The sequence below is a fragment of the Acomys minous genome (assembly GCF_964271855.1).
Source record: "Acomys minous genome assembly, chromosome: 6".
NCBI classification, from domain to species: domain Eukaryota; kingdom Metazoa; phylum Chordata; class Mammalia; order Rodentia; family Muridae; genus Acomys; species Acomys minous.
In genome coordinates, this window is record NC_140487.1 from 95,224,503 (window position 1) to 95,236,851 (window position 12,349).

The following is a 12,349-nucleotide window of genomic DNA, read 5'->3' on the forward strand; positions in this document are numbered from 1 at the left end:
GACAAGGAGTGTGGTACAGGGGCTCAGTGGTGAGAGCTGGGGGAAGGGGACAGGCAGAAGGCCCTGCTGGGAGGACCCTTTGGAGCATTTGCCCACACAGGGTGGGAACGGTGGACCCTCAGCTTTGGAAGTTGAGGATGGGCACGGCACAGTACGGCTGATGGTGGTGAGGCTGCTCCTCTCCCCTGTAGGACATCCTGACTTGACCTTCTGAAGGCAAGAGAAGGAATGTCCTCTGAGGCCGTGTGGGCTGGTTTTGGAAGACGCTTTATGTAGGCTGTTCTCAAACTTAAGGATTGCTTAGAGCCAAGGAACCAGGGCCACTTCCCAGAGTACCATCCTGCTGCCAACTGATGAGGCAGAAGCTGCCCACAGCTGCCTCGGCCCGGTCTTGTAGGCTGCCAGGCTTCTCCAGGAAGGAAGGTGAGGGCATGGGCAGGGCCCAGGGCCCACCCAGCATTCTCCATCACTCTCGCCAGGACCTGGAGCCAGAGCCTGGCATGCCTAGGGTGCCGGTGTCTTCTGTCTGCTGCCTGTAAAATTGGCAGGTCACTCTCTGTCGATCAGGGCTCTGTAATGATCAGGGCTCTGTAATGATCAGGGCTCTGTAATGAGCCACTATCAGGTGTATCCCTGCCTCTCTTAGCTGCCATATGAGGGCCTGGACTCTGCAGGCACTTGGAAAAGGTCCTGGGAGGGGCCTAGCATTGTTTGGAGTTGTTTCCTTGAAGTAGAATGCATCCAGGACCCCGGAGATCATATAGGATGGGCCAGGTTTTACCATTTCTGAACCCCGCTCCCTGCCCTCCCTCTCTCCAGCCTCCTGCTGTCTCACACCTAGGTTGCTGAGGCCAGAGATCAGGCCTGCGGTTGAGTGTCTCTAGTCCCACTTGACATCCTGCAGCTGAAGGTTGTCAGCCCGTGGCTGCATGGGCCACAGCTTGAGAGCCACCCCGTTCCCCGATGCCAGGAGAGCATACAGGAAGACAAAAGCAGAGGGGTGCCTGGGGGGGGGAATGACTCGGGGTCTTCTGAGGCAGCATTGTCTAACAGCTGCTCTGGCCTGCCCTGCCTTGTTTCTGCACTGGGGCTCCGAGCAAGTTGCCTGTGATCTGATTCGGTTCCAAGTCAGTCTGGGATGTGAGGTCTTGCCGTCTCCCTTCCACTGCGTTTGTCTTGGACTGATTTCATCCCATGAGCAAAAGCCTGGGGCCAGAGAGTCCCGAACAAGAAGCCTGCCGGGTCCCAGCGGAGCCCGCCTGCCAGGGCAGCTCCAGAGTTCTTCCCTATCCACAGAGGGCAGGTGGGGGAGGGGGGAGGTGAGGGGGGGGAGGGGGTGTGTGAGTTCACAATTCACAAAAATACCCACTGAACGCTGACCTGGGAGTGGGGGAGTCCCCAGCCAGGGCAGGGGTGTAATTTGGGGTTCCGGGGCTGGGCTTCTGTGTCCATATGAGGAAGCAATGAGGGGCCGCTGCCTCATGTGGGCTGCTGGGGTGACATCAGAGCTGGGCCTGCCTGCCATTCCTGGATGCTATTTTAGGTTTTCACATCAAACTTTTTCTTCCCCCTAAAGCCAGGTGGAATGGCTCACACCTGAAATCCTAACACTCAGGAGACCAAGGCAGGTTCACAGGTTGACTGTGAGTTTGAGGCTAACCTGGGCTACAGAGTGAAAGCTTTAAAAAAAAAAAAAAAAAACTCTAGAAAGCTGGTGGGCACCAAAGGGAGGTAGTGGTGCAGAGACAGAAATCATTGAGTTGTGTAAAAACACTCGCTGCACAAAGTGTAAGGACTTGAGCTTGATCCGGGGATCTCACAGTGGAAAAGGAGAACCAATTCCTGAAGAGTTCTCCAGGCATTCACACACTATGATAGCATTAATCAAAATTTCAGAGTCTGTTTTGTTTTAAAGTAATAGCTGAAGTGCAGGTGGGGTAGAGCCAAGGAGCACTGGGAGAGCCTACAGCAGGCGCCCAGTGTGCCCTCCGGTTCCCTAGGTAGGTACACTGAGGTACCTATGATGGAAGGGACTTGCCCAGGCTGCTCCAGAGCAGGTTCTAGACTACCCAGGTTCTGACCTTACACTTCGTATCTTGGCCAAGCCCCCCCCCAGGGGGGGGGCACAGAGAGGGAGATCATGATTCCAGCAAATAAGCCAAACAGAGGTCTATGCAAAGGACTTACATAATCAACTCAGCTTAGCACGGTTCAGTGGGTGGTGGTGGTGGGGGGATTGTTAACCTAACAAAGATCACAGTCCCGATGAATGCTTCAGTCTTCCGTGGCCAGCTCTGTGAGCGAGGGCTCTTCTGAGGAGTATGTGTGTGCATGCACACGTGTGTGTGTGTGTACACATGGTGCCAGTCAGGTGTGCCCATTCAGCTGTGGGAAGAAAGTGCTCAGTGCATTCTGCCCAGCCTAAGAGAGCTTAGGTACCTGGCAAGGCACCCTTTCCTAAAGAACCACCCACTCAGGCCAGGAGCGGTGGCAGGGCGCAGACAGGAGAGTCAGAGGGACCTGTGTGCCAGGTCGCAAGGAGAGTCTCCAGTGGTCTCACTCTCATCCCCACTAAGGTATAAGGAGGCAGGAGAGAGGAAGGGCATCAACGGGCAGCCAGAGTGACGTGTGGTGGGCCGGATAAGACTGGAACTCAGCCCGTCCAAGTTCTTAGGCAGCCAGGCTGACAGCCGAGGTCAGATCGTGAGCACAAAGAGGTGCGGGTTTTTTTGTAGGCATTTCAGAGCCAATGGGATGGTTAATATTAGTGATGAAGCAGGTCAAGAAAACAAGGGGTTAAAAAATATTAAAAATAAGAATGATGATGCAAGGAGGGCAAGAAGCTATGCGGCATAGAAAATGTGGAGGAGCTGGGCTTACCCTGTGGCAGAGTTTGCCAAGCATTCATGAAGCTCTAGGTTCAGTACACGCACACACACACACATCCACACGCATACACACATCCACACACATACATACATCCACACACATACATACATATATATATACACATCCACACACACATACATACACATAAACACACACATCCACACACATGCATCCACACACACATCCACACATACATACTCACACACACATAAACACACACATCCACACATCTATACTCACACACACATCCACACACATACATACACATATACCCATACACACACATACATCCACACAAACATCCACACATACATACTCACACACACACATACATACATACACATATACACACACATCCACACAAATATATTCATACACACACACACACACACACACACACACACACACACACGTAAGAGTGAGTGAGTCCTTCCCTGGAGTGGCTGGCTGGGACGTGGAGGGTACTCCAGAGGAGCGCTGGACAAAGTACAGACTTGGAACACTCAAGAAGCCCCCATAGAAAGGTGGGCTCCCTCTGTTGACTGAGGACGTGGCACATCTAGCTACTTAAGTTAAGATCTACCCAAAATGGAGGCGTCCCGGGGCCAGTGGTGAGTGAGGTTCCCCACATTAGCACCACTGCGCCATTGGTCTGGACAGGAGAAGGGCACCCCGTCTTGAGGCAGCCCTAATTTCATCAATAAGTTCTTGCCAGTGCCTAGTGACAGGCCGGAGTCTAGCTCCTGTCCTGGGGCGTCAGCTTCCCTCATTGTGTGCTCGGCTGCATCAGTTAGCACACGGCTCACTGGTGTACGGCTCCGGCTCCGTGGTATTGGTCTCGTTAGCTAAGCCCTAGATTTGAGGACTATGAGGAGCCTATGGCACGTGGCTGGGGACTTTACCACCCCCACTCCGTTCCTCTTCTGTCCCCCTCTGGCAGGGAGAGAGTAGAATTTTGGGACTCAAATAAGGTCCTGATGTACTTGGTTGGAGAGGCCAGGAGGCTGTTCCTGGAGGCCCTGAGTCAGGAGAGATGTTTAAACATTAAGCTTTGGAGTTGGGGGGCCTTGTCCCTTCCCTGCCTTTGGGGCCATCTTGAACCCTCAGTTGTCCCTTTTACAGCTGGAACTACTGTCCTGTGACCCGACCCATGGGCTGTGGAGCTGCCACAGTCCAGCATTGTGCTCCTAAGTAAACAAGCCTGGGACAGAATAAAAGTGTTATTGTGGGGCCAACAGACAGGAGCCCGATGTGGCTGATATTTGTTTGGGTGCAAGATAAATGGCCCTAAACAGGCCTCATACCGTTCAAAACATAGCCCAGGCCCTGCCCCAAAGAAATATTGCTAGAGGTGCTTGACGTAGTGTTCTATAGGGGTGTGTCACAGAGGGCTGCCACCACGCCTCCCAGGGCCCATCATGCCTTGCCTAGACCCCACCCTGCCTTCCTTTTTTTTTTCCCCCTCACATACTCTTAGAGCTTTGAGGAAGTCCGTTTTGTGATCATACGGAAGTTGCATGTAGGGTGATACGTGTTTTCCTTTTTCCCTCCCCGAGACAGGGTTTTCTCTGTGTGGAGTAGCCCTGGCTGTCCCGCTATAGACCAGGCTGGCCTCAAACTCAAGAGACCTTCCTGCTCTGCCTCCCGGGTGCTGGGATCACAGGCGTGCACCCCCACACTTGGCAATGTGTGCTCTTAGTTCATTAATGTCTCTTAGCACTGTTTTGTTTCCAACTGAGCTGCCATTGCCTGGCACATGGTGTAGGGGTCTTGACATTTGGTGAATGAATGAGTGGGTTAATGAATGAGTTAATGAATGCAGGTGCCTTTAGCCCGCCCAGTCCCATCTGGTGCTCTGGGAATGAGCCCCCCTCCCTAATTCCTGGTGCTTCCGCCTTTGAGGGCGTGAAGGGGCTACATGTCTGAGTTAAACTGGATACGCAGGACTGTCCTCCCCCCCCCCCCCCCGAAAGTGCTCATCCACCAGGCATGGGTGCTACCTAGGTCTCCATTGCTTTTCAAAAGGCCCTCGTGAGGCCATTCAGGCTTGAGGGTCTGACAGTGTCTCAAGAGTGCCAGGCCATCTTGCTATACTGGTTGCCAGAGTGGCTGCTGAACTTGACGCTTTCACATGACAGGTCAGTGTCCTGTCTCCTGGCCACACTGCTCCACCCTTGATCCAAGTGCCTGTAGCGCAACCCCTGTCCTTTCCTCTCAGGGTCATAGCTCAGCTCTGGGAAGTTGTTGGTGGTGTGCAAGCACTCTGTGTGTATTTCTCTGCTGGTGACTCCCAGGGTCCTTATGCCTCCTTAATGACATTCTTGGGCCCCTGAAGCTGGCTTGTAGTGGGTTCCCACCCATGGTGGGGGAGGGCTAGGAGAAGAGTGCCCCAGAGAAGGGGCACACAAACTAAAAGACTTCCAGAAGTAGTTCTACATCCGAAGCAGAGACTCTCACGGGGGTGGCCCCAGTGGGTCCTGGACAGCCTAACCCATCGCTTCCCATGGGCAGGCAGAGTACCCATCAGGGATTCGTGCCGGCCACCCTCTCGTTCAGTGAGGCCCTTCCCTGGAACCACCTCTCTTTCCTCTAGCAGAGCCTGTCCTCAGAGGCTGGCATGGTGCCTACAGCTCTGGTCTCTACCCTAACTCACAGCCCGGCGTCCCCAGCTGTGGCTCAAGTCAGCTTCCCCAGGGCCCTTTCTGATCTCCACAGTGTCCAGCCCAGGTCTGGCCAAGCCTAGCTGCACAAGCCCCCTCTTTCCACCCAGCCCTGCTCACCATGTGCCCCCAGGAAGAAGCCTTCGCTAGGGAGCAGTCTAGCCACTGACTGCCCATGGGCAGCGTGCTTAGCCTGGCGATGGGGTAGGCGGCGGGTGGGGGGTAGCTGTCAGGACACAGGCCCCTTTGTGCCCAGCTTGACTTGGCTGCTTGGTATGGGGCTCAGCTGCTCCTAGGTCCTTAGCCCGAGAGGGAAAGGCAAGGTTTCAGAAAGGTTAGGGGGGCTCTTGGCTCAGGCTCCTTCCTTGGTGTCCCCTTTTCCTGCTGTTAACAGTTCCCTCCGGTGGGCTGATACACCTGGTATACCTGGCATAGGGTGCTAAGGGCTGGGCACCATCTGGCAGCTGCGCCTTCCTTTTCTTCCGCCAGGCCTGCCCTCAACTCCTGCCAGCAGAGGGGATGGCCCAGGGTATATGTTGGGGGTGACATGGAGGTCCAAAGAAAAACCACTGGAGGGGGGGGGGGACGACCCAGAGAGGGTCATACATGGGACACAAATGCCTTACTGACGTTGGCTTCTTTCCTATTCCTACAGAATGGTGCTGTGCCCAGCGAGGCCACCAAGAAGGACCAGAACCTCACACGGGGCAACTGGGGCAACCAGATCGAGTTTGTACTGACGAGCGTGGGCTATGCCGTGGGCCTGGGCAATGTCTGGCGCTTCCCATACCTCTGCTATCGCAACGGGGGAGGTACCCAGTGGGCACAGGGCAGGGACCACCCACTTGGGTAGAGCCCACCCACCAGGGCTTGGGCCACTATTTCCCCAGAACAGATATTACTCCAGGAAGATGCTGGCATCTGGCCCTGGTTTCACCCCAGCCCTGGCTTAGGCATGATTTTGCCTCAGGTGCAGATCACCCTTAGACGCTGGCAGCCTGTTTTTTTGGGCCCGATCCTACCAGCCTGCTCCTTGAAGGCTAGGAGAAATACAGAGAGTCAAATTTTCTGGGTTCCCTACCTTAGTGCTCCATGTTTTAATAGCCCACCCTCCATATAGTACAGAGATATTTGAGGACCTTGGTGCTGGTGGTGTGTGTGTGTGTCTGTGTCTGTGTGTCTGTGTGTGTGATCATTAGGTTAAACTATCAAATCCTACCCCAACATGGCAGTTCTAGGGTCTGGGTTTTCTCCAGAGCAGACTTCCTGGGAGCCTCTGTCAAAGACATTTCAAAGACAGGGCGGAGGGGGTGGGGGGTAGGGCTGGAGAGATGGCTCAGAGGTTAAGAGCACTGGCTGCTCTTCCAAAGGTCCTGAGTTCAGTTCCCAGCAACCACATGATGGCTCACACCCATCTATAATGAGATCTGATGCTCTTCTGACCTGCAGGTGAAACATTGTATACATAATAATAAATAAATAAATCTTAACAAACAGACAAAGACAGGGCGGGGAGTGTGCCTCAGCCCTAGGCTGCTGCTCAGTGCTGACACACAGCCATCCCAGGCCTAGTGAAGCACAAAGGTTTTCGTGTAGCTTCTGAGCAGGAGACCCAGGGAGGGCTACCACAAGCCCACCCCTGAGCCTGACCTCTCCCTGCGTGCCAGGCGCCTTCATGTTCCCTTACTTCATCATGCTGATCTTCTGCGGAATCCCCCTCTTCTTCATGGAGCTTTCCTTCGGCCAGTTTGCAAGCCAGGGCTGCCTGGGGGTCTGGAGGATCAGCCCCATGTTCAAAGGTGAGGTTCTGGCAGCGTGTGTACATATATATATACTCGCATGCGCTCATGCATACACTCTTTGTGCATGTGCATGCACACGCGCGCGCGCACACACACACACACACACACACACACACACACACACACACACACACACACACGGAGGCTGCCTTGTCCATCTGTACAAACATGAACATCCCCTGATGAGACTCGGTGCTGACCTCAAGCCCAACATCAATGGCCAAGGCCACGGACACACGCTGGAACTCCTATTTACTTGGCCCCCACCTTTCCCTCCTGCCACGTATATACACAAAACCCCCTTCCTCCTCCTCACGTATCAAGGCCTGAACCTTCTTCCCTTCTGTAGGTCTCCACCAAGCCTGCCCCTTAGGCCTTTAGGAACCCTTAACCTTTACCTAGATGAGTGAGGATCCTCCCTCAGTGGAGCTTACGGTGTCTTCCCACCCCCCTGCTCACCCCCTTCCCCGGCGCAGGCGTGGGCTACGGCATGATGGTGGTGTCCACGTACATTGGCATCTACTACAACGTGGTCATCTGCATCGCCTTCTACTACTTCTTCTCCTCCATGACGCACGTGCTGCCCTGGGCTTACTGCGATAACCCCTGGAACACGCCTGACTGTGCCGGCGTGCTGGATGCTTCTAACCTCACCAATGGCTCCCAGCCCACTGCCCTGTCTGGAAACCTGTCTCATCTGTTCAACTACACCCTGCAAAGGACCAGCCCCAGCGAGGAGTACTGGAGGTAAGGCTCCCATCAGACGCCGGCTCATGGGGGGGGGGCACTTGGGAGCAGCCCTGAGACCTCCCTGTCCACATCCGGCAGCCATGCCTTTGTCATCTGTACACACTGACTACCACCCAGTGGGTGGAGGCGGGTTGACTTGACGGACATACAGAGGGCTGTGAAGACTTGAAGATGGACTAGGAGTCTTTAGACAGTAGCAGTAGAGGGGCAGGTTCTGGAAATCTTCTGTCTCCAGAGGCCAGGCAAGGCAAGCGGGGCTAGCCTGTTAGGGAGAATAGCATGAGTGAGGGTCCCAGAGGACCCAAGGTTATTGTCTTAGCTGTGCAGAGCCCACCCCATGGAGACTCCCGTGGGTGGGCAGATCTTATGGGCTCTAAGGTGGTCCTGAAAGGGCACTGTGTTCACAGAGAGCTGACAAGAGTTAAGCGTCCCCTTCACACTGCAGAACAAAAGGAGCCATGGACATTCACTAAGCCCGGGATGCCAGGACAGCCAGACCCATTCTGTTCAGAGGTGACAAAGAGACTAGTGTCTCTGAGGCCCTCTGACGGGAGGCAGCTGCTGGAGGTGTCCGAATCACCTTGTCCCAACGGGCAGAGAGAGGGCACAGGAGGGCACTCTTCCTGTGTCTTAGTGGAGAGTCCCAGGGTAGAGGGTCTTTGCACGCCTCTGTGCCTGTGAGGTGTAAGATGGTCCCGAGCCTCTGTTCCCTACTTAAGTATATCAGGCGTGGACACTCTGGCACGGAAGTGTGGACGGGGCACTAAGTGGGTAGTGGTAAGTTCTGTGAGATGGTGACAGGTGATCATACTTGCCCAGAAATGGGTGAGAGAGACGAGCAGAGGCCATGAGGCAAACTGAGGCCGAGATTAGGAACAAGTGGGACCAGGACGGACGGAGTACAGCACATGGTACCGGCAGCCTAGAGGCTAGAAGCTTTCCCTGCTGTGTGATGAAGGGCAGAGGCACACCAAAGTTGTAGCAGGTCCTCCTAAGTCCCAAAGATGCAGCCGTGGGATGGGCCACTTGCAGAAGGGAGACCGGGAAGAGACCAAGACAGAGCTCACACCCAACCAGAGGACTCTGGGTAACACTGTCCACTGGGGGGGTGGGGGCGTGATGTGCCCTGCACAGCTTGACCTAGATGGACAGACTGAACACCTGGAGTTTCTAAAAGCACAAACCCTGCCTACCTTCCTCACCCCAAGCAGATGCTACAGTGCTGCCCGCCTCAGGGGCAAAGCTCCCGAGACTTTCACCAATGAAACCCGTGGGGAATAGCTCACAGAGACTGGGCCTAGGGAGGCATACCGAGGGACCAGCTGGGTCCTGCTCCCCAGCTGGGGCTGTGCCAGGCCTACCTAACCAGCTCAGTTGCTACCCCCAGTGGCTCCCTGCTGCCCCCTCCTGGAGAGCTTGTAAAGAGACTTTTCTGCTTTGTTGGTAATTGAACACTGCCCTACCCCCCCCCCGCAACCCCCACCCCTACTCCCATGCCTGCTAGGCAAGTGCCTTACCCCTGAGCTATACCCCTAGCCTTCTTTTTTACATTTTTACTTTGAGACAAGGGCTCACAAAGTTGCCAGGTTGGTCTTGAACTTGTGATCCTACTGCCCAAGCGCTAGGATAGCTGGGATTGTAGGCCTGCAGTCCACATTCCTGGCTGGAAGGAGGCAGCGGGCAGGTGGGTGTACATCCAGTGGCAGAATACCTGGCTAGCATGTCTGAGCCCCTGTGTTGGATTCCCCAGGACCAGAGGAGAACAGAGCTGCCCTGGCCTCACTGATTAGAGGAGGGTGCAGGTTACTCCCTACTAGGTGCCAATGCATTATCTCAGCAAATCTTGTTAGCTGTTTCCAGGTTTAGAGACTGACAACCTGAGGCTAAGGATCCAGCCAGCTCTGGAGGTGGCTGGGCTGTGTGTGCCAGGCCTGCCCTGGCTCTGCTGTCATCCGGTCCTAGGCCAGTGGTGCTCTGCCAGGGTTCTTACTCTGAAGCGTTCCTTTGAAAAATGGCTCAATGGGTTGGGGCGCAGTGGTGCACGCCAGTAATCCCAGCACTCAGGGAGGCAGAGGCAGAGGCAGGTGGGTGTCTGTGAGTTCGAGGTCAGCCTGGTCTACAAGGCAAGTCTAGGATATCCAAGGCTACACAAACCCTGTCTCGAAAAACAAGAAGAAGAAGAAGAAAGAAGGAAGAAGAAGAAGAAGAAAAAGAAAAAGAAAAGAAGAAAAAGAAAAAGAAAGAAAGAAAGGAAGGAAGGAAGAAGGAAAAAAAAAACAAAAACCAGAAGGTAGCATGATGTAGTTACCATTTTATGAATGAAGACAGCTGGCTGCAAGGTAGATGGAAGAAGGCTGGGGTGTGGCTCAGTGCTAGGGCTTGCCTAGCATTTGAGGTCCCAGGTTTGATCTCCAGCGCCTAAACAGAAATAGACAACAGACAAACAGATGCCTTTAAAGAGAGAGCCTGGAGGGGCCGGTTTCTGAGCCACTCCTACCCACCCCCTCTCCAGACTTGCTTCTGTGCCCCTCTGAGTCCGGCTTCTGACTACGGCTTGCCAGCTCTGGGCCCAGGGCAAGGCTTGCTCAGCTCTGCAAGCCTCTGTGGCCGGCAGCACCTGACCCAGCGGACTCTGATCCCAGCTCCACCCTCACCCAACCCAGAGTCTCATGCCAGCTTCATAGTCAATGCCGACGTCTCAAATCCTGGCTCTGCCGCTGGCCCGCCGCGTATTCATGGGCAGCCATCAAACCTACCTAAGTCTTGGGTGTTCACCCTTCAAGTCTGGGTGGCTATAATTCTCCCCTCATTGTCACAAAGGTGAAATGTGGTAACATGCCATAAATTCCAGAGATCACAAGCGCGTGCTCAAGTGTCTGCGTCTGTGAGAAACAGGAAGAGGGCTCTCCCCTCTCAAGCCAGCTACTCTCAACTCAAGGATATAAGATCTCTATATATCTGGAATTTAGGATTTTTTTTTTCTTTTTGAGACAGGGTCTTATATAGCTCTGGCTGGTCTTAACTCCCTGTGTAGAATCAGGCTAGCTTCGAACTCACAGAGATCCTCCTGTCTCTGCCTTTGCCTCCCAAATGCTGAGATTAAAGATATGGGTCACATCTGGCCTTTATTTTATTTTATTTTATTTTATTTTACTTTACGAGACAGCGCCTCCTAATATCTGGAGACATTTTAAGCAGGGGAAAAAAAAAAGCTGAGCATGGTGACTCTTCTGTAATGTCAGGGCTAGGAGGCTGAAACAGGAGCATCATAAGTTAAGAACCAGCCTACGCTACCCTCTAGCCTCAAGGAGGGAAAGAGGAGGGAAGCAAAACAGTCCCCACCAGGTCATGTGTCAAGAGCCAGCTTATAAATAAGTCGCCTCCGAAGAACTCTGGGGTTAACTGTTTGATCTCAAAAGCACATGGTCCAAAGCAAAACAAAGAACTAAATGTGGCACAACCTAAAATAAAGCTAGAGTCGTTCCTCAGTTCCCAGGCTAACAACCATCTGAGCTCTGCAGCCCCAGTACAGTATCCGCTGGGCTCGTGCAGTAAAAATAACATCAGATGCTGTCATTTTTGCATGGGTAATTAGGCAAAAAAAAAAAAAATTTTTTTTTTTTTTTGAATCCTTTAAGCGAAAAGGGGTTTCTTGACTTGAATGTTGGCACTTGCGGGAAAGTGACTCAGTAGTAGAAGCAAGGCAGCCTGCGGTTACTCCGAAGCTCCCACCTCGCTGGCACTGGTTCTAACGTAGGAAACACCCAGACAGGCCTGGCCTAGGCTGCCAGGAGCTCCAGTCCGTTGTCTTCAGCTGTGTCTATCTCAGTGGGGCCAACAACATTGTTTTCTGCGTCGGGGAGAAGACAGGAAAGTGATGCCAACGGGAACCTGGAGCCTCTGGGGTCCCCTGAACTTCACACCTCTGTCTGTTGATTTCCAGGCCCTGCCAGCCTCAATGTAGATAGACAGTGGGAGAATTGGGCAGAGGGAGGAGGAGTCCGACAGCGCCCTCTGCAGGCCATGCTGTGAAGGGTGGCCTGGGAGGAAAAAGGAAAAATGTTTAAGGAAAAAAAAAAAAAAAAAGGGAGGGGGGCAAGGAGGGAAAGGAAGCCAAAAGGAGGCAGGTGAAATATACTTTGGATGGTCAAGGCGGGCAGGCCAACCAAACACCCAAGTTCCAGCCTGACAGCGTTGCTCCACAGAGACCCAGACTCATTAAAGCTGTCTGTATGAGGTTTGTGGGCA

General features: G+C 53.7%; 1 protein-coding gene across 2 annotated transcripts in view; it reads left to right on the forward strand.

Annotated features, from left to right (window-relative positions):
- Positions 1-12,349, forward strand: part of SLC6A9 (solute carrier family 6 member 9) — a 36,071-nt gene that overhangs the window by 15,808 nt on the left and 7,914 nt on the right. For both annotated transcript variants that reach the window (XM_084785992.1, XM_084785993.1), the window contains exons 3-5: positions 6,205-6,361; positions 7,217-7,348; positions 7,828-8,098. In XM_084785992.1, the coding sequence (XP_084642118.1) occupies positions 6,205-6,361; positions 7,217-7,348; positions 7,828-8,098 (560 nt within the window). The remainder of the gene's footprint in view (positions 1-6,204; positions 6,362-7,216; positions 7,349-7,827; positions 8,099-12,349) is intronic.